Below are 22,905 nucleotides of genomic sequence, written 5' to 3' on the forward strand. Positions count from 1 at the left end.
GCAGAGGGTCTGGGGGTTGGGCGTGAACACCGTGAAGAAGAGGTGAAGTGCAGCACCTAGGCACTGACGGAAGGCAGGAAACGAGATAAGGTGGGAGAAATAGAAACAATCCGACGAGGGATTGCAAGAGGAAAGAGAATAGTTGGAAAAAAGTGAGAAAGCAGAGGGAACAAAGACACGCCTGCACGGGGGAAGAGTACCCTCCTGTCCTGACCCTGACAGATTAGGCTCTCTTAGCAGACCGTTATGATCCCCACTCCCTGTCACTCGACTCCAGCCAGACTAACTTCCTTGCTGCTCTTGAGCACTCCTGCTTAGGGCTCTCCATTTGCTGTTCTTCCCGCAACCAGCGACACCAGGTTTATCTCCTCACTTCCTGGAGCTCTACTCGACGGCGTCCCTAACCACACCCTCGCTCTCTCCCTCGCTCTCTAACTCCTACCCTGCTTTATTCTTTAAGCTGCAATCAACCAGCCGACAGACTATTTGGCTATTGTCTGAATTTCACCACCACCCCCACCCCCCACCCCGCTCCTCCCCTCCCCCCCACTCCAGTTTCCCAGAAGGTAAATTCAGTATGAACCGGGACTTTTGTTTTGCTCACTGCTCTATCTCCGGTACCCAGAACGGGACCTGACGCTTTGTGGAGGATTCATACACATCCTCGGAATCAAGGGAGTGGGCGCGAGTGAGAGAAAGGCGACCGGAAGAGATTAATTCGGAAGGGGTAGCCAACGCAATAGCACACCTGCCATTCTTTTTCTCTTTCTCCCCTCCCCGTCTGTCCCTCTCCACTTCAAAGGCTAAGGACAAGAAGCGGGAATGAGAGAAATACAGAGGAAAAAGAATCCAGATTAGTCCAGTTCAAATCCTGATGAAAAGTGCAAGGGTTGGAGAAGGGCTGAAAGGGAGAAAAACAGATGCGCACGCAACAGTAAAAAGAAGTGAAAAGTAAGAAGAAAAGACTGGTAGACGTCACTCTCTCCAGTTACTCTGACTCCTCCTCTCGACTGGCCCGAGGCGATTCGCCCGGTCACCACCGCGGAGGAAGCCAGACCCGCCTCTCTCGGAGGAAGCCCCTGGCCCGCCTCGGCTGAGGCCCGGCACGCGCCCGCCCGAGCCGCGAAGGCGGCGGGACTACAGTTCCCAGGGTGCCGCGCGCGGCGCGCCTGCGCAGTGCAGCGGGAGGCGGCGGTCTGTTCTCCGCTGAGGAGGAGCGGGGCTGAGGAGGGAGGCAGCGGGTGAGAGTTCAGAGTTCAGCAGCAGCAGCCCGAGCCCATGATTCCCATATGCCCTGTAGTTTCTTTCACCTATGGTGAGTATAATGTGCCCCTCAGGGGTCCCCGCCCGGCCTCTTCCCCGGCCCGGGGCGGCGGGGAGGCGCGGGGGTTGGGGCAGGCTCCGGGGAGGAGGCGGCGGCCGCCGCCACCCGGGCGTGCGAGTGAGTGAGGGAGTGCGAGGCGGGAGGGGGAGGCGGCGCGGCCGCGGCCCGGCGAGGGCGGCTTCTCACGGCGCCTCTCTCTCTCTCCCCCTTCCCTCCCTCGGCGTCTCTGCCCCTCGGCGCCTCTTCTCCCGCCATGGGACCCGACTCTCCTTGCCCGCCGCAGTGCCCAGCCGGCTGGGGGAAGATGCCAAAATGGCGACCGGCAACTACTTTGGATTCACCCACAGCGGGGCGGCGGCGGCGGCGGCTGCGGCCCAGTATAGGTAACGGCTCCCCGCTCTTTTCCTCCTCTCCCCCTGCCCGCCCCTCCGCCGGGATCCCGCCGACGCGACACCCCCGCGCCCGCCCCCACTCCCCACCCCCCGGAGTCCCGGCCCGTGGCAGGCCAGGCCCGCGGCCTCTCCCGGCCCGGGGCGGGAGCGAGGGGACGGTGAGGCTGGGGGCCGCGGAGGGCCGCCCGGGCCTTCGGCGGCCCCGCAGCTAAAATGGCCTCCCGCGGCTTCGGAGCCGCGCCGCCGCCCCCGCCCGGCGGGCTGAGGGAGGGAGCGGAGGCCGAGGCCCCTGCGGTCCCCCCGCCCCGCGGGCCGGTCCCCACCTCGGCTCCCCCTCCCGCTTGGGGATGGAGAGAGTGGGCCAGGGCTTCTCTGAGGGAGTGGGGGTCGCCCCGGCCCGCGCGCTGCCTCTGCTCGCCGGGTGTTCGGGCCCCCGAGCCCAGATAACGTGTCGTTTTCTCGGAGCCTTCTGCGTCCCGTGATCTCACCTGGCCCTCCACCCGAGCCCCGCAAAACCAACTGCGGGTGTCATCGTATTCATTAGGTTGATTTAGTTTTCCCCGTGAGGAGAGAGGTAAACACACCAACCACCTGTGAATTGTGTAGCTGGTGGACTGGAAAAGATGCGCGAAGTTTCTAGTGCTGACAAATGAGTCCACTGCCTTGTTGCAGCTATTGCGATTAGGCTCCAGGTGGGCCGGTAATTCCCCTGGGCGGGTCTTTCTCCTCCGGAGAAATGAAAAGGGCTAGTGAGGTACAGAGTTAGTGAAATGCCCCATATGAAATCTCTACCTTAAGGGAAGCTCTAATTTCTGAAATGTCTGTAGTTCGTTATGTATCTTCTCAAAAGAAAGAAAAAAGCTAGATTTTGTTACTTTTGAGTCATTCTGAGAGGCTCTAGATTCAGGCTGTAAGCATACAGGGCTCCTAAGTGACCAACTTTTTATATATAGAAAGATTATATTAGATATCTGTGTAGTAGGCAATTTAAAACCTAGGTAGTTTTCTCACGTCATTCACTTCAGAAGGTGGGTGCTCTAATGGAAAGGACATCACTGGGAACTAGAAGACCTGAGTTCCAGTCTATTTTGCTCCTGATTTTATGACAGTGGGAGTATCTCTTAATTGAGCTGTCATTTTCCTCATCTGTAAAATAAAGCTGTCTTTTGTGGTTAAAACTTGTAATTCTGAAACACAATTGCCATATTTCATGGAATAATAAGATGCTGTGCCTTGCAAGCACTTGTCTGGTGGCTAGGCAGTAAAGAATCCGCCTGCCAATACCGGAGATTCGGTTCGACCCCTGGGTAGGGAAGATCCCCTGGAGAAGCAAATGGCAACCCACTCCAGTATTCTTGTTGGGAAATGCCATGGAGAGAGGAGCCTGGCGGGCTACAGTCCATGGGGTTGTAAATGAGGCAGACAGGAGTAGCAACTAAACACCACCATATATTGTAAAGGAAAGGGTGTCATTATTTTATGTATCCCTTAAAAAAAACCCACTGCCGATTTAAAGCACTCAATGTTTAAGACACCATTGATTTTTAAGAGATGTATAAATATTTTATTGATGAAATTGATATTTTACTAATTGTTGAATGCCTTGAACGCATGTGGCGTCTTTTACAAGTCCTTTTACCTTGAAGCTTACTTGGAGAAAAAGGACTGAGATGACAGATTATTGGAGCAAAAACGTTAAAAAAAAAAAAAAAAAAAAAAAGTCTTTGCTTAAAAGTTGTGATCGTTAAACACTGGCGAAGTTTCAGCTACTTTAAACAGCTGATAATATCGTGAAGAGAAAAATCAAGCCATTTTTCTTTCTCTGGGAAATAAGAGATAACTAATGAGCATCTGTGTCCTAAATCTACTGGTACCAAGTACTATGTGTTCTAGACAAGACTATTTAACCACTTAAATTTTAATTAACACTATTTTTCTGTTATACTGTTTCCAGAGTGATGATAGATTTGTTGGATTATTTATTAACTTGACTGAAAACATAGTGAGTTCTTTGTGGCAGTTTGAAGTTTTTTTTCTAATGCAAACCTATAGATAGAAATGAGGGGAGGAAATGCCAATTTAAAGGTACTTAATCAGATGAAAATATTTGTATATATGTATTTTATCCCATTATAGGAAGCTATTACAGAATTTCTCTATGTAGTTTTTTTGTTGTTTTTTTTTTTACTTTGAATCTTAATAGTTTTAGTAAACTGTTACGTCAATCCAAAATATTAAACTGATTTTTATATATTTATGTGTGTCTAATACTGAAGACCCGGGTTCCACCCCTGGGTCAGAAAGATGATCTGGAGAAGGAAGTGGCAACCCACTCCATTATTCTTGCCTGGAGAATACCATGGACCGAGGAGCCTGGTAGGCTACAGTCCATGGGGTTGCAAAGAGTCTGACACGCCTGAGCGACTAACACTTTAATGAGAAAAGACTAGTCTTTTGATGTTTCTTATTTATGCATATATTGGCAAAACTAATTTTTTTTTTTTGGTTCCTGTTCTTTTTTTTTTTTTATAACTTTACAGTATTATATTGGTTTTGCCATATATCAACATGAATCTGCCACAGGTATACACATGATCCCCATCCTGAACCCTCCTCCCTCCTCTCTCCCTGTACCATCCCAGGTCTGGGTCTTCCCAGTGCACCAGCCCCAAGCATCCAGTATCGTGCATCGAACCTGGATTTTTAAGATACTTTAGCCTTGTACATAACATAGTACATGGAATTGTTTGTTTTTAATGGAAAGAAATCAGATTCAATAATGCTAACACTTGTTCAAGGAGGATCAACAAATAATAGTAAAAGCATATGCAAAAAATGCAGTGATGATGTTCATCTTTCTTCCTGTCTAGAAATCATTAAAATACAACTTTCCGACATGGAAGACCACGGATTACTTTTCAAAAATATACTTTTTTTTTTTTTTAATTTAAAGGATGTAAACTCAAGGAAATCTTAAACATTTACCTGTTGGATTACATGAATAATTGGCTTCACCTGTCGTAGAGTACAGATAACTGAAAGTAACTATTTCTTAAGTCTAGGTTTAATTGTGGTTCTTAGTTTTCTTGGTTACAGCTATGTAAGGTATTTGATTAAATTTATTTTAAGTTTAAGCTTTCTTTTTGCTTATTAGTTTTTGAGATTTATAATGGTATACTAAATAGCAAAGTTCTTTAAGAGATGTTATAAGAATATAAGTCCTGCTACTAATAATTTTTAGATAAACCAAGTTTTTCTTTTGTATAATGCATATTAGATATTTTGTGATAAGCATTTACTCAATCTTTATGCTACATATTCCATCAGCTACTGAATTATTTTTCTTCCTGCTTTCTGTATTTCTTTTTTTTTTCTTTTTGTATTTCTTCTAACGCTACTAAATAAACCTATTGTGCCATTTGGCCACTATTGCAAATGTAATCTTTTCATTTTCTTACCATTCATGTGCTTTTTTCCCCCTTGGAAATTACAAAATCAAAAAAATTATTAATTATTGTGTTTATATGTATATGTTTCTGGTAGAATGTTTATTTGGGGTGTGCAGGACAAAGCAGATTTCAGGCATGGTGAAAAAAATTGGAATGGCTTCATGGCAGAAAGAGAACTTGGTTGGATAGGTACCTACTTCAGTACAGTACTTGTTTTTGTTTGAGAAGATATACTTTAAAACTTTTATACATAATTTTATAATAAATTTTGGAGAAAACAATTTTAACAGTTGTAAGGACTTAACCGTAGCAAAGAATGTGAGGAAGATAATTCTCAGTGGAAAAAACTTGCTAAAAATTAATGTTTCGTAGGATCAAATCAGTTTTTTCCTCTCTTACTGGGAGTTATACAGAAGTTCTCATAGAAGTTCTTCAGTTTTTTAAGGAATTTTGTGGCATAAACAAATACACTATAATACAAATTAATGTAATCTCATTATAGTTTACTATTAATAGGACATAATCTTTTCTTTGAGAGTTTTAAACAGCCAGTTTCTCTTATTCCTTAGAAAAGCCATGGATGTTACAGTTCTTGTCACCTATCTACTCAAGATACTTGTCTGTTTCCTGCATAACCTGAATCTTTAGCTTGTGCTTAAACTTTCTTTGTTCTGTCTATAATTCTTATCTGAATGTTATTCTACCTTCAATAAAGTTAGCTATTTAAAATAATCATTTGGCAACATTTTTTACCCTTTTAATATCTAGAATTTATTGAGTTCAAAAACTTGAGTAATGATTGTATAACGATCCAAGATAATTGCCCCCATATCTTAGAATAATAATATTCTTAAATAATAAATGTTTAGGTGGATTTTGACTGTTGTCTGGATATTAGCTTAAACATCTGCTAGTCATCTCATCTAGTGATTCTTGAGATGTCTTTAGGACATCTATTCCTAAAGGATGAGTATCTCTTCACATCACTAAGGTAACTTGGATAGGCTGATTAGCCAGTGAATTTTCTTTTTTTTCCTTCTCTTTTTTCCTTTTTATTGGAATGTAGAGTTAAGAATATTGTATCTTGGAGGAAAGAATAAAAGTAACACTAGTAAGGTCACTAACTGAGACTGGGAAAAAACCAGATGAACAGGTTTTTGAAACCATGTTAGTGATGGAAATTTACTGGCTCTACCGAAAAAAATTTACTGCAGCTGCTAATTATATTAACTTCCATTGTTGAATTAGAGATCTTAGGGTTCATGTTGCATGAATGAATTTGAAATAATGAACGTTTTCTTTCCAAAAGGATTAGTGCTATTACAGGGATGTGTCCTGTATGTGTTATTAATAGCCTTAAGGGCAGTGTGAGCCAAAATAGCACTCTATAGAATGCTTAAAGTGTATTCTTGACTGTGCTTTTGCTTTTGTAACCTGCTTCACAGTATAGTATAATGAAAAGGGAATCAGCTAGTCACACTTTGGATTTGAATCTCTTGTCTCTTTAGGCACTTGTCCAAGTCCCTTAATTTTTCTACGACTTGGTTTCTTCAGCTGACTTGCCTTGAGGTGAAGATTAAATATAAAACTTCCTGGCCTAGTGCCTGATTTTCAATAGGTACTTTACCCATGTTAGTTTTCAGCAGAGATTTGCATAATAATATTAAAAGGGTTCTAAAAGCTATCCTTAGTTGATATCTATCCTACATTTGATATATGGAGTTTCATCATCTCAATGTAGAAGAAAATGGCAACCCACTCCAGTGTTCTTGCCTGGAGAATCCCAGGGACAGAGGAGCCTGGTAGGCTGCTGTCTATGGGGTCACACAGAATCAGACACGACTGAAGCAACTTAGCAGCAGCAGCAGCATCTCAATGTTAAAAGTAGGTACTTGAGTATCAATTGGCAGCCTCAGTTTCAGTGTCAGTTTAATAGAGACCTCCACATTTTTAATTACTTGCAAGTAACATGATTATAATTAACAGACAAATATGAGAAATAATAAGAATTCAGATTTCCTGAATCTAAGATCAGGGAAATATTGGTAACAGTCATGTTTCATCAATGTCAGATTAGGTAATTATATTTCAAATAAGTTCTTTGTACATAGCCATAAAATCTATTAAGTAGATCTAAAAATAATGAGATAATGCAAAACATTTTAAGGAAAAAATAAAATAGGCTATAAAGAACATAAAAGAAGACATACATGAAGATGGACTGTGTTCATGGAGTGAAAAAAAATCAATACTATCAAGTTAATCAGTTTTCTCCTGAGTAGTCCATATATTTAATGTAACTCCAATAAAAACCAGCAGACTTTTTGGGTTAACTTGATAAAGAAATTCTTACGTTGACAGTGAAGAGAGTATTTGTCCAAAAGTAGTCAAGACAGTCTTGTCATGATATCATGCATATTAGCAGGGACCAAAAGATGTTACTAAACAGGAAAATGTGGTATTGGTAGAGGGACAGACAGATCGTTGGCTTACAGTAGAGATCCCAGAAATAGATGTATGCTTACGGGCAGTGGATTAGAATATATGGCTGTTTAAGTAGAGATACTTGTCAAAAAAAGCAAATCAACCAAATTGTTATTCAGAAATAAATAATCAGGATAATCAGAAAACAGTCCTTCAGCTTGTAAATGTAGTAACTGACAAAGTGTGTTAGAATTACTAGAAAGAGATGAAAGGTGGGGAGTGTGCCTACGGTACTTATCCATACATTGTCCTTGGCATCACTCTATCATAATTGGGGTCGTCGTTCTAAGAATAACATTGCTTAGTGTTTTCTGAAAGCTGTGTACAGTGCAGCTCTTAATTCACCCTTACACAGGGCAAATTATTGAAATAAAGAACATTTGACTTTTTGTTTTTTTAATATTAGTCTCCTCATGTAATAACTACATTAAAATGCATTTGTAGGGAGTAACTTGCAGTACGCATAGTCCCTGCTCTCAAGGAGTTTACTCTGCTGGAAAATGAGAGTAGGGGCAGGTATACCTACAGGTAACTCTGCTATGGTAACGATCGTACTGATTTTTAATAAAATACTTAAATGGGGAATTGAAGTATTTCAACTATGGGGTTTGAGGTAGTCTTCACGGTATTCTGAAAATCGAGGCAGGGTAATTTTAGACAAAGTGTGTTGGCCAAGGCAAGAAGGAATTAAATTCTTTTTTGGTTTGTGTAGGTTTTTTTGGACACACCATGTGGCATGTAGGGACTTAGTTCCCCAGGGATTGAACATGTGCCCTCAGCAATGAAAACACAGAGTCCTAACCACTGGACTGCCAGAAAATTCTTGAATTAAATTCTTAATATGGTTGGTAGTTGGTTGGTTCTGAAGTCCTGGCTCCCTCTACTAGTTTCCATGTGACATTGGGCAAACAGTCCTTTGGTACTTGAGTTTCTTCATCTATAAATTAGAGATAATACTAATAATTATCTCGTAGGATTGAAATTTTTTGAAAAATTCTCCCTTGAAGTGTGATATATATGAAAAGAACACATATAATAAGAATATAGCTTGATGAAATGTCAGAAGCTGGGCACCACTGTATAATCAGCACCCAGACCAAGAAACACAACATTATCAGCATCCCAGGAGGCCTCTACATTCTCCATTATGATTTGAGAATTCAAAGAGATAACATTTGTAAGGTGCTCAGAATATTCAGTAGGCATTTGGAAATGGAGCTCAGAATTGGGATACGGGTCGTAGTGTAAATGTGAATATTAGCCATATATGGTGGTGAATCCACCATTGTAGCTGTGAGTATGGATGAACCAGAGGAACTACTTGTCATGCATCAAACATTTAATTTAAACATTTAGTAAATTTTTTTTGAATGAGTGGGGGAAAAAAATAGAGTCAGGGTTACAAATGTGGGGAACTTCGGTGTTCAAAGTAGAGCCAGAGAAAGAAACAAATAACGGGGCCAGGGTGGTGGTGAACAGAGAGCTAGGAGAATGTAGTGTTCATAAAAACCTAAAGAAGATAAAGTAGTCAGCAATATTAAGGCTTTAGAGAGGCCAAGTAAAGAATTGACAGTTATCAAAATCATTGCTTTAATTTTCATGGGCAGCCATTATAGAAAAACTAGAATCTGACTCTTTTTGGAGCTACAGAAAGACAAGCATAAAATTTTGCATACAATAGGTTTTGCAGTTTAACTTAGTACGCAAATAATTTTTTAAAAAAAATTTGTTGAAGTATGGTTGATTTACAATGCTGTATTTCTGCTGTACTGCAAAGTGGCTCAGTTATACTCATACAAACATGCTTTTTTATGGTCTTTTCCATTATAGTTTATCCCAGGATATTGAATATAGGTCCCTGTGCTATACAGTAGGACTTTGTTGTTTATCCACAAATAAATTCTTGAGGGTCCTAGAGGTTAAATGGGCTTAAAATATTGGGAGGCACTGTGTTTAAAGATAAAAGAAGTGAAAATAAAATTTTGAATTTTTTATTTCTTGAAAAAGATAATATATAATTGCATTATACTGGTATAGTAGTCTGCATTAAATGGGCAGAGAACTTGAAATTTGAAGAATAATACTTTTTGATAGAAAAAACAATGAGCCTTTTAAAAATACATATGTGTGTGAAGTCGCTCAGTCGTGTCCGACTCTTTGCGACCCCATGGACTGTAGCCTACCAGGCTCCTCCGTCCATGGGATTTTCCAGGCAAGAGTCCTGGAGTAGGTTGCCATTTCCTTCTCCAGAGGATCTTCCCCACCCAGGGATCAAACCCGGGTCTCCCGCATTGTAGGCAGATGCTTTACCCTCTGAGCCACCAGGGAAGTAGGGCAAAGAGTGATACGGTTTATGAAGATGATTTTATTGCTACTCTCACTACCCCAGTTCTACCCATCACAAACCATTTTTTACTGTAAGCAGACATAGTTACTATAAATTTTATCAAAATACTCTTATGCTTAAAATCCTTCATTTGCTAACCCTTACTTTCAGAATATCTGGTTATCCTAGCTTCACATTTAGAGGATTTGGGGGTCTTATTGTATAGACTTACAGTTCATTATTCAGATGATATCCAAAAAATTCTGAAAACAATACTAGTTAAAAAAAAAGAAAAACCGACATGAAGAGCAGGTTGTTGCTCGTTGTTCAGTTGCTCAGTTGTGTCCGATTCTTTGCCACTCCATGGACTGCAGCACGCCAGGCCTCCCTGACCACTATCTCCCGGAGCTTGCTCAGACTCATGTCCACTGAGTCTGTGATGCCATCCAACCATCTTGTCCTCTGTCGTCCCCCTCTCCTCCTGCCTTCAGTATTTCCCCAGCATCAGGGTCTTTTCTAATGAGCGGCTCTTCGCATCAGGTGGCGAAAGTATTGGAGCTTCAGTATCAGTCCTTCTAATGAATATTCAAGATTGATTTCCTTTAGAATTGACTGGTTTGATCTCCTTGCAGTCCAAGGGACTCTGAAGAGTCTTCTACAACACGGCAGTTCAAAAGCACCAATTCTTGGGCACTCAGCCTTCTTTATTATCCATACATCCATACGTGACAACTGGAAAAACCATAGCTTTGACTAGATGGACTTTTGTTGGCAAAGTAATGTCTCTGCTTTTTAATTCGCTTTCTATGTTGGTCATAGCTTTTCTTGCAAGGAGCAAGTGTATTTTAATTTCATGGCTGCAGTCACCATCTGCAGTGATTTTGGAGCCCAAGAAAATAAAGTCTGCCACTGTTTCCATTGTTTCCCCATCTATTTTCCATTAAGTGATGGGACCGGATGCCATGAACTTAGGTTTTTGAATATTGAGTTTTAAGCCAGCTTTTCCACTCTCCTCTTTCACCTTCATCAAGAGGCTTTTTAGTTCCTCTTCACACTCTGTGATAAGGGTGGTGTCATCCGTGTATCTGAGGTTATTGATATTTCTCCCGGCAATCTTGATTCCAGCTTGAGCTTCATCCAGCCCAGTATTTCTCATGCTGTACTCTGCATGTAAGTTAAATAAGCAGGGTGACAATAAACAGCCTTGATATACTCCTTTCCCAATTTTGAACCAGTCTGTTGTCCCATGTCTGGTTCTATTGCTTCTTGACCTGCAGACAGGTTTCTCAAGAGGCAGGTAAGGTGGTCTGATACTTCCATCTCTTAAGAATTTTCCACAGTTTGTTGTGATCCACACAGTCAAAGGCTTTAGCATAGTCAGTGAAGCAGTAGTAGATGTTTTTCTGGAATTCTCTTGCTTTTTCTATGATCCAACAGATGTTGGCAGTTTGATCTGTTGTTCCTCTGCCTTTTCTAAATCCAGCTTGCACATCTGGATGTTCTCAGTTCACATACTGTTGAAGCTTACCTTGGAGAGTTTTTAGCATTACCTTGCTAGCATGTGAAATGAATGCAATTGTGCAGTAGTTTGAACATTCCCTGGCTCTGTCTGTCTTTGGTAGGCGGGATGTAATTTTTTTAGTTTCACCTCTGTGAGTATCCATACCTTTCTCTGAAGAAATGTTAATATATTTGAGATACAATGAAAGATGTATTTTTCTTGAGTATAGGAAGTTATAGAGCACTTTGGTTTAATTTATGGTATCCATCAGCTTTAATTATACCCAATAGCTTGTTTCTTTTTTGAGTAATTCTGTTGACAAATATTTCCAAGGATTAACATTGCATGACTTTCTTTTAGATGTCTTCCAAAGAAAACTGTTCGCTTATTTTCAAAATGGAATAAAATTTATTTTATCTCAATTACCATATGGATCCACTAGATCTTTTTTTATAAGTTTAAGATTTAGAGTATGGAATCTTAGTGATCCTGTTTTTCTGTTTCTTGAAACATTTTGCTATTTCGTGATCCTAAAAAAAAAGAGGAAAAAAGAGATTATTTCCTCTTTACTCATCACTTATTTCCAGCTATGCTAAAAAAAAAAAGTAATGCAATAGCAAAATGGTTTTGGAAGCACCTCGAAGGATGGTACGGTAGTGAAATAAGTGGAAGATATTGCATTGCCCAACATTTTGCATCTTTCAAGATGGTATAAAAGAAGAGAGAGACACTACCTTTAATTGTTGGCTTTTAGTTTTCCTTCAATACAATTGAGGAGTCAGAATTAGTCATTCTCTGTTCATGCTGTCAAAAGATAAGAAAGTTAACACAAGAAAATATTTGACAGTTTTTACATAAATAAGATGAATGCAAGAACAAAAGGACACTACTCAAGACAAATGATAATGGTGAAATTGATTGCATGAGCAAAATCTCAGCATAAGGGTCTTTAGATACCATATCCTCGATCAGGGATCCCCAACCCCCAGGCCACAGACCCTTAGGAATCAGCCACACAGGAGGTGAGTGGCAGGCCAGTGAGGGAAGCTTCCATCTGTGTTTAACAGAGGCTCCCATCACTCCCTTTAAACCTGAGCCCCACCTGCTGTCAGACCTGCAGAAGTATTAGATTCTCATAGGAGCTGCAAAGCTCCTCCTGTGAGAATCTAATGCCTGATGATCTGAGGAGGGGCTGAGGTGATGCTAGTGCTGGGGAGCCACTGCAAATACACATTATTATTAGCGGAGAGATTTGACTACACAGGGACCACAATTAGTTGCTGGACTGCACAGAGACCACAATCAATTGCGTGCAGACTCCTGTCAGAACCCTGTCAGTGAATGACAATTGTATGTGTACATGCTAAGTCACTTCTGTTGTGTCCGACTCTTTGTGACCCTGTGGACTGTAGCCTGCCAGGATCCTCTGTCCATGGGATTCTCCAGGCAAGAATACTAGAGTGCGTTGTGTTTCCTCCTCCAGGGGATCTTCCCAACCCAGAGATCGAACCTGCATCTCTTCCATCTCCTGCATTGGCAGGCAAATTCTTGACCACTAGTGCCACCTGGGAAGCCCAGGTGGCAATTGTATAATTATTTCATTTTATATTACAATGTAATAATAATAGAAATAAAGTGCACAATAAATGTAATGCACTTGAATCATCCCAAAACTATTCCCTCCCCCCATCTGTGGAAAAATTGTCTTACATGAAACTGGTCCCTGGTGCCCAAAAGGTTGGGGACCACTGTCTGAGATGAGTTTCTTCACACTGAAGAATCAGTAAACGAACAATATATTTCTAAGGATAAAAAAAGAAAAAGTATTCTCATCTAATAAATAAGAAGGACTTCATTATGTAATATTCTGTGACAATATTAGGAACATCCCATTTTGCTAGAAGTATATGTGGCAGAAATCTTTCTTGTTTTGTGATGTTTGTGAACTAAAATTTACTCGGTATGGTGCATTAGTGAACAAATCTTCAAGGCAGATATGTATACAAAGGTAGTTGGAAGGAAATAGATGGTGTAGAAATTAAAAGATTTATTAGATAATTCCAGAACAAAAAATTGATAATGTTTTGCAGTTATGAATCAAATATGGTCATCATCATCTCTCTCTCTCTCCAGAAAAATATGAGCCATAAAACATATCAAAACTTTTTAAAGCATTGTATGTTGACAATTCAAATGTAGGAAGAACCGAAGGTAATGAAGAGTTGGAACTCATTAGAGAAATACTTAAAATGTGGAACTAGCATTTACAGATGGACATGTTTCATGTCCATGCATTAAAGTTGATGAGCAGTTATGTTTAGAAAACATGGTCCATTTTATCTATATGTGGATAAGAATTTTAATTCGTATTGAAAATTTTCTAATAGTTTTTCATTATCCCTTATTCTTATGTAAATGGTCAAATAACCTCAAAAATACTGAAAAGGAGAGAATGAGATTCAGTGGATCCAAATGACATTTCTCCTGGTGGTAGCTCAGCTGGTAAAGAGTCCACTTGTAATGCAAGAGAGACCCTGGTTGATTCCTCGGTCAGGAAGATCATTGGAGAAAGGATAGGCTACCCACTTCAGTATTCTTGGGCTTCCTTGGTGGCTCAGATGGTAAAGAATCCACCTGCAATATGGGCGACCTAGGTTTGATCCCTCAGTTGGAAAGATCCCCTGGAGGAGGCCATGGCAACCCAGTCCTGTGTTCTTGTCTGAAGAATCCCCAAGGGTAGAGGAACCTGCAGTCAATAGTTGATGGGGTTCCTAAGAGTCAGACATGACTGAGCAACTAAACACAGAACACTACAATATTGAGAGTTAAAAGATCTCAAGAAAACTGTTAACAGTTCATATGCTATTTAACCATCCCTCTTGGACCTTGTAGTCTACAAATCTGATGAGTTGGTAGAAATGGTAGGATTGGTTATTTTATTTGTTCTAGTTTTTAAGAAGAAAATAGAGCCTGAATTTATTCAGTATTAAGTTCAGTCACTCAGTCATGTCTGACTTTTTGTGACCCCATGGACTGCAGCACATCAGGTTTCCCTGTCCATCACCAACACCTGGAGCTTACTCTAACTCATGTCCATAGAGTTGGTGATGCCATCCATCCATTTCATCCTCTGTTGTCCCCTTCTCCTCCTGCCTTTGATTTTTCCCAGCATCAGGGTCTTTTCCAAGAGTCAGTTCTTCACATCAGGTGGCCAAAGTATTGAAGTTTCAACTTCAGCGTCAGTCCTTCCAATAAATATTCAGGACTGATTTCCTTTAGGATGAACGGGCTGGATCTCCTTGCAGTCCAAGGGACTCTGAAGAGACTTCTCAAACACCACAGTTCAGATGCATCAATTCTTTGGTGCTCAGCTTTCTTTATAGTCCAACTCGCACATCCATACATGACTCCTGGAAAAACCATAGCTTTGATTAGACTGACCTTTGTTGGCAAAGTAATGTCTCTGCTTTTGAATATGCTATCTAGGTTGGTCATAACTTTCCTTCCAAGGAGTAAGCGTCTTTTAATTTCATGGCTGCTGTCACCATCTGCAATGATTTTGGAGCCCAGAAAAATAAAGTCTGACACTGTTTCCACTGTTTCCCTGTCTATTTGCCATGAAGGGATGGGACCGGATGCCATGATCTTAGTTTCCTAAATGTTGAGTTTTAAGCCAACTTTTTCACTCTCCTCTTTCACTCTCATCAAGAGGCTCTGTAGTTCTTTGCTTTCTGCCATAAGGGTGGTGTCATCTCTCCCGGCAATCTTGATTCCTGCTTGTGCTTCATCCAGCCCAGTATTTCTCATGATGTACTCTGCATATAAGTTAAGTAAGCAGGGTGACAATATACAGCCATGACTTACTCCTTTCCCTATTTGGAACCAGTTTGTTGTTCCATGTCCAGTTCTAACTGTTTCTTGACCTGCATACAGATTTCTCAGGAAACAGATCAGGTGGTCTGGTATTCCCATGTTTTTAAGAATTTTCCACAGTTTGTTGTAATCCACACAGTCAAAGGCTTTAGCGTAGTCAATAAACCAGAAGTAGATGTTTTTCTGGAACTCTCTTGCTTTTTTAGCGATCTAGCGGATATTGGCAATTTGATCTCTGGTTCCTCTGCCTTCTCTAAATCCAGCTTGAACATCTGGAAGTTCACGGTTCACATACTGTTGAAGCCTGGCTTGGGGAATTTTGAGCATTACCTTTCTAGCATGTGAGATGAGTGCAGTTGTGTGGTAGTTTGAACATTCTTTGGCATTGCCTTTCTTTGGGATTGGAATGAAAACTGACCTTTTCCAGTCCTATGGCCACTGTTGAGTTTTCCAAATTTGCTGACATATTGAGTGCAACACTTTCACAGTATCATCTTTTAGGATTTGAAATAGCTCAACTGGAATTCCATCACCTCCACTAGCTTTGTTCGTAGTGATGCTTCCTAAGGCCCACTTGACTTTGAACTCCAGGATGTCTGGCTCTAGGTGAGTGATCACGCCATCATGGTTACCTGGGTCATGAAGATTTTTTTTTAATATAGTTCTTCTGTGTATTCTTGCCACAGAATATATTCTATATTCTTCTTAATATCTTCTACTTCTGTTAGGTCTGTAACATTTCTGTCCTTTATTGTGCCTGTCTTTGCATGAAATTTCCCTTGGTATCTCCAGTTTTCTTGAAGAGATCTCTAGTCTTTCCCATTCTAGTGTTTTCCTCTATTTCTTTGCATTGATCACCAAGGAAGGCTTTGTTATGTCTCCTCGGTATTCTTTGGAACTCTGCATTCAAAGGGATATATCGTTCCTTTTCTCCTTTGCCTTTAGCTTCTCTTCTTTCCTTAGCTATTTGTAAGGCCTCCTCAGACAACCATTTTGCCTTTTTGCATTTCTTTTCTTGCAGATGGTCTTGATCCCTGCCTCCTGTACAATATCCTGAACCTCTGTGCATAGTTCTTCAGGCACTCAGATCTAATCCCTTGAATCTATTTGTCCCTTTCACTGTATAATCGTAAGGGATTTAATTAAGGTCAAACCTGAATGATCTAGTAGGGAACTACTTCCTTCAATTTAAGTCTGAATTTGGCAACAAGGAGTTCATGATCTGAGCCACAGTCATCTGCTCTTGTTTTTGCTGACTGTATAGAGCTTCTCCATCTTTGGCTGCAAAGAATATAATCAGTCTGATTTCTGTATTGACCATCTGGTGATGTCCATGTGTAGTCTTCTCTTGTGTTGGAGGGTGTTTGCTGTGACCGGTGCATTCTCTTGGCAACGCTATTAGCCTTTGACCTGCTTTGTTTTGTACTCCAAGGCCAAATTTGCCTGTTACTCCAGGTATCTCTTGACTTCCTACTTTTGCATTTCAGTCCCCTATAATGAAAAGGACATCTTTTTTGGGTGTGTGTTCTAGAAGGTCTTGTAGGTCTTCATAGAACCATTCAACTTCAGTTTCTTCAGCATTACTGGTCACGGCATAGACTTGGATTACTGTGATATTGAATGGTTTGCCTTGGGAACGAAGAGAGAGCATTCATTTTTGAGATTGCAGCCAAGTACTGCATTTCAGACTCTTTTGTTGACTCTGATGGCTACTCCATTTCTTCTAAGGGATTCTTGCCCACAGTGGTAGATACAATGGTCATCTGAGTTAAATTCACCCATTCCAGTCCATTTTAGTTCGCTGATTCCTAAGATGGCGATGTTTGCTCTTGCCATCTCCTGTTTGACCACTTCCAATTTGCCTTGATTCATGAACCTAACATTCCATCTTCATATTCAGTATTGCTCTTTACAGCATCAGACTTGACTTCCATCACCAGTCACATCCACAGCTGGGATATTTAATCCAGATATTTAATCATCCTTCTCCCTTGTAGTCTACAAATCTAATGAGTTGGTAGAAATTGTAGGATTCATTATTTTTTTGGTTCTTGTTTTTAAGAAGAAAATAGAGCCTGAATTTTAAGTTTCTTCCAAAATTCTGCAGTGATGCAGTTATTGTTTTAATAGCATTGTAAAGGTAATAGAGCATGACATAGCAAGCTTAAGGAATACCTAAAGGTAGTATGTCTTTTTTCATCATTCTCAACATTATAAAATGTTAAATATAAAGAAGATAAATTTGACAGTTTTGTAGACATAGAAAATCCTATAATTTGACCTAGAAGAGTCCAACAGTGTTGAACATTAAATTTGGGCTAATGGAAAGGTTGTGTTTTGTGTGCCAAGAGAAGGGAAAAAATGTTTTATCAGTTACTTTACTGTGTTATCCAAAGTTGAAACAGATAAACTCAACAGTAGTTTCCAGAGGGAAAAAAAGCACACTTAATAATGCAAGTGACAGAAGCTACCTACATTTTCTTGAGATTATTTTTCTCCTCATTGCCTTTCAAGGTCAGAAATTAAACATTCCGCATCTGTCCTATGGTGGTTCCTCTAGAAATTTCACATTTTTAATTTAAAGTTAATTACTTCCCTGGTGGCTCAGACGGTAAAGCGTCTGCCTACAGTGCAGGAGACCCGGGTTCAATCCCTGGGTCGGGAAGATCTCCTGGAGAAGGGAATGGCAACCCACTCCAGTATTCTTGCCCCCCCCCCCCACCTGCAAAAAAAAGTGGGGGCTCAAAGAAATATTGAAGGCAATGGCACCCCACTCCAGTACTCTTGCCTAGAGAATCCCATGGATGGAGGAGCCTGGTAGGCTGCAGTCCATGGGGTCGCTAAGAGTCAGACACGACTAAGCGACTTCACTTCACTTCAAAGTTAATCCTTACCTTTACCTGTTTAGGAAGGTACCTTAACAGTACCTTTCTAAACAAAACAAGGACTTAAAATGCTCTAACTTGGATCAGTTGCCTCCTTATTTTGTGCTTTTGTTGTTTTTAGATTTTCTAAACCCTGTGACAATTGTTGGACAAAATTGTCTTATATAGCCAGTGACTATTTAAATTTGCCTTCAAATTTACCTTTTTTTTTTTTTTAACTTAATGTTCATTCATCCTGAGATCATTTTCTTTCTTTCTAAAGTATATCTTTGAGAATGTCCTTTAATACGGGTTTACTAAGAACAGATTTTTTTGTTTTGTTTTTTTAATCTCAAAATATTTTCATGTCTCCCTTCTCATTCTTGAGAAGGCATCACTTAGTCTCTAGGGAATTTTTTTCCCCTCAGATTAGTTGTGGTTTTTGCTCTTTGGTGTTTACAGTTTCACTCAGATGGATTTTGGTGAGAATTCCTTATTTAATCTTACTTTGGATTAGTTGGGACTCCTGGATATGAGGATTGTTATATCAAACATTCTATTTAAATGTTTCCTCTCTCCCATTCTTTTTCTTCATTTGTAACTCCATTGAGTTTCAAGTTAACATTTTTTATTCTTTGCTCCTGGTCTTTTATCCTCTTTAATATCTTTCATTTCTTTGTGTGCATTCTGGGTAAGTTTTATAGATTTTTTTTTTTGCCAGCTATGTCTAATCAGTTATGTGATTCCTTTCTAAGATTCTAATTTTTATGCACTGTATTTCATTTCTGGAAACTGTTTCCATTCATCTGGTTGTTTTTGACTGACCTCTTGGTCTTGGTTTTGACTATCTCTTTAGTGTGTTTATTTTCTGTTTTGTATCCAATAATTCTAATAATTATAGTTTTCTCAGTTTTTTAATAATTTTGCAAGCTCTTGCTCATAGTATCTTATTTCCTTATGGGTTTCATTTTTGATTGAGATCTCTTTCTTGCAGGACTGTAGCATTAGAGAGAAATCTGGATTCTGTGGCACCTGGAAGCATTGTCAGCACAGAGATAAACTAACTACTTGGTTTGGTGTTTTCCCTGGTCAGATAATGTGAATTCGAGAGCTCAAGCTAAGGAGAGTGCTCACTTGTTAAGAATTATCAAAGAGCCTTCTCTCCTTTACCTAGAGCCAAGGCTCAGACAAGAACATTTCCCATACAGTTCTCCCTTAAAGGGGGAAGTGGGCTTTTTCCTAATTCACTTTCTGTTAGTTTCTTGTGGGGGTGCCAAAGTTCTGAGTCTTTACTTCCCAATGCCTTTGATGTCTCTGTTAACACAGAAATTGGTATGTATAGCAGTTAACCAAGAGGAGATTTGGAGCCCTAGATAAGACTATTATAGGTTTAGGCAACAGATCTCTGGCCACTCATGCACTCTTCGTTTTAACAGACAACAAATACTGTTTCTCTGTCATAAGATAGAAGGAAGCATTTTGCTTAAAGAGGTTGTAAGTAAAGAGCAGGAAAATGAATGATGAATACCATCACAGATCTTAAGTTAATGTTCTGTATCATAAAATGGTGATTCTCAAACTTTCTGGTTCTGGGACCCTTCTAAAGTATTTATAAAATTGTTTTAAAATAATAGTAAAGCCACTACATGTTAACCAAGAATATTTTTATGAAAAGTAACTATTTCAACCACAAAAAAAGTAGTGAGATGAGAAGCATTGTTTTTCATTTTTACAAATCTTTTTAATATCTGCTTGGATAGATAAGATGGTTGGTTCACTAAGATGGTTGGATTCTCATATCTGCTTTTGCATTTAGTGTGTTGCAGTAAGTTGTTTGGATTAAAATATATGAAGGCAATTTGTAATTGAAAAAAGAGAACCAACCTTGTGGACCTTCTGTAATAATCTTAGGGACCCTTAGCTGTCCTTTGGATCACATTTTGAGAACTGCTCAGTTTTGAGAACTGAGATATAGGAATGTTTTCCCTGTTACTAGATGCCATTTATGTGGACAAGCCATTTGTACACATAACTTACTGTGATTTCAGTAGTGACTGTAAATTTAGTAGTGTAATAAAAAGCCAGGTCATATTAATGGAATTTGAAAGATGAGCCCAGAGTCGGGTATAGATTCAGGTTGAGGCCAGAAATGTAGATGTAGAGTTGTATTGGAATAACTAGAAGGGAGTATTTAAATTTAGGGCTGGTTTGTTAGTCATTAAAGTTGCCTGTCTGAGAATTCTGTTATAATATCTTATGCTTCCCTTTTCCCAGAATAATGCATTAACTAATTAAACATAGATAGAAGAACTTAATGATAACAAGTCCCTTATTTTCTTTCTCCCTTCCTTCTAATTCCACTTCCCAGGGACCCTCACCTTTAATATATCTTGGTTTTATTTCTAACCTCCTTATCACTAAATAGTATGCTGCATTTTTATATCTTAATTTATCAACTCTACATTATTTTGACTTCTTAAAATCATGGTTAGGAGTTCATATATACTCTCTCATGCTTCTCATGTTTCTCCTCCCAAATTCAGTGATACGGCTGTCTCTCTTCAACAATACTGTCAGTTCTGTTGTAGTTCCATCACAAGCTGATAGTATCTTGGTACTATTAGGAATCTTTAAATTCTTCTGCTTCACTTTCCCTCTTTCTCCACTCCATTCCTCTACTCAGCTATAGTTTTCCTTGTGATAGCATTTACATTGTGTTCTGTAATAGTTTATCTTCCGTGATTTAGGTTTATTCTAAAACTTGAAAGCAAAAACCATTTCATTTTTATGACTTTAAATAGTATATACTGTGGTGCCAAGTACTGACCTATGATTAGAATTCCTAGTGTATTCCATTTTATAACCCTGTATCACTTAATAATCTTTCTAGGCTCAAGTTCAAATGGATTTTCCTTTTTTGACACTCTACTAGTTGCTCAGCTATGATCATTTATCTTGACCAATTCATATTTCCTGAAGTCCTTCATTATCCTGTTTTTCACCCAAATCTTCTTGGTGCCTTGATTATATCATGAGATTTCCCCAGGCTCCTGATCTGCTGTCTATTGTCCAGTCATCTGTTTTCCTGAACATCTTTCTCCTGGAGGCTTCTGTCCTTCCTTTGATTGCAGTCTCATCTGGGCCTTTGTATTATTGCTGACCTGGGCTTTTATCACTCTCCTGGTTTGAATCCACTGTGTGTGGAATTCCATGGTATTTTTCTTGTTTTATTTTTTGCTGAAGTACATTTTCATGTAGCTTCCTAAGAAAAGGCATATAGGCTGTAAACTTCAGACCTTAAATGTCAGAATCTATATTCTGTGTTAATAGTTTAGCTGGGTGCAGAACTCCACATTGATAACCATTTTCCCTTGAATTTTCAAGACATTACCATATTGTCTTCCAGCCACTAGTGTTAAAAATAAGTCTGATTTTCATTTAGTTGTGTGTAGGTAACCTGTTTTGTTTGTGTCTGGAGAGTTAAAGGATTTTTCTCTTTGTCTTGAGGTGTTATGAAATGCTAAATGTCAGTGTTGTCCATCCTTTCTGTTCTGCACTCTGTAGACCTCTGAATTTGAAAATACATTCCTCCCTTCAAGGGTGGGAAAATTTTATTTCTTAATTTCTTCCATCTGCTTTTTTCCTTTTCTCTAGAAATTCCTTCTTGTTAGAATTTTAGACCTGCTATATTTATCCTTTCTCTTTAATCATTTTCTTTACCTTGTTCATGTCCTTCATTTTAATCTTCTAACACGTGTAAAGTTCTTATTTTGTAGATACAAATTGGAGATTTTGAAAATTCTTACCTGTTGCTTTGAGTTATCCATTTCCCATGGAATCATTCTTGTTTCTTTTTCAGTTTGTAGTAATATCTGGTCATTTTGGATGGCTGTTTATTTTGATAAGGCTTCTGACTGTCTTCACTTTCAGCTTTGTTGTTGTTCAGTTGCTAAGACGTGTCTGATTCTTTGTGACCCTATGGACTGCAGCACACCAGGCCTTCACTATCTCCAGGAGTTTACTCAGACTCATGTCCATTGAGTTGATGATGCCATCCAACCATCTAATCCTCTGTTGTCCCCTTCTCCTCCTGCCCTCAACCTTTCCCAGCATCAGGGTCTTTTCCAATGAGTCAGCCCTTCGCATCAGGTGGCCAAAGTATTGGAGCTTCAGCATCAATCCTTCCAATGAATATTCAGAGTTTATTTCCTTTAGGATTGACTGGTTTGATCTCCTTGCTGTTCAAGTAACTCTCGTTGTCTTCTCCAGCACCACAATTTGAAAGCGTAATTTTTTGTCACTTAGCCTTCTTTATGGTCCAACTCTCAACATTTGTACATGACTACTGGAAAAATCATAGCTTTGACTATACGGACCTTTGTCAGCAAAGTGATGTCTTTGCTTTTTAATATGCTGTCTAGGTTTGTCATAGCTTTCCTTCCAAGGGCAAGCATTTTAATTTCATGGCTGTAGTCACAATCCGGAATGATCTTGGAGCCCAAGAAAATAAAATCTGCCATTGTTTCCACTTTTTCTCCATCTATTTGCTATGAAGTGATAGGGCCAGATGCCATGATCTTAGTTTTCTTGATGAGTTTTAAGCCAGCTTTTTCACTCTCTTTTTTCACCTTCATCAAGAGGCTCTTTAGTTACTCTTTGCTTTCTGCCATTAGGGTAGTATGAGCTGCGTTT

General features: G+C 39.7%; 1 protein-coding gene across 5 annotated transcripts in view; it reads left to right on the forward strand.

Annotated features, from left to right (window-relative positions):
• Positions 1-1,066: 1,066 nt before the first annotated feature.
• Positions 1,067-22,905, forward strand: part of ZFR (zinc finger RNA binding protein) — an 85,368-nt gene continuing 63,529 nt past the window's right edge. Inside the window, exons 1-2 of one of the 5 annotated variants that reach the window (XM_055554985.1) lie at positions 1,067-1,315; positions 1,608-1,662. In XM_055554985.1, the coding sequence (XP_055410960.1) occupies positions 1,279-1,315; positions 1,608-1,662 (92 nt within the window). In that variant the 5' untranslated portion in view covers positions 1,067-1,278. Of the gene's footprint in view, positions 1,316-1,607; positions 1,708-22,905 lie in introns of all 5 variants that reach the window. The other 4 variants (XM_055554984.1, XM_055554982.1, XM_055554983.1 and 1 more) reach the window with 4 other exon arrangements.

This window comes from Bubalus kerabau, chromosome 18, assembly GCF_029407905.1.
Source record: "Bubalus kerabau isolate K-KA32 ecotype Philippines breed swamp buffalo chromosome 18, PCC_UOA_SB_1v2, whole genome shotgun sequence".
Taxonomy (NCBI): Eukaryota; Metazoa; Chordata; class Mammalia; order Artiodactyla; family Bovidae; genus Bubalus; species Bubalus kerabau.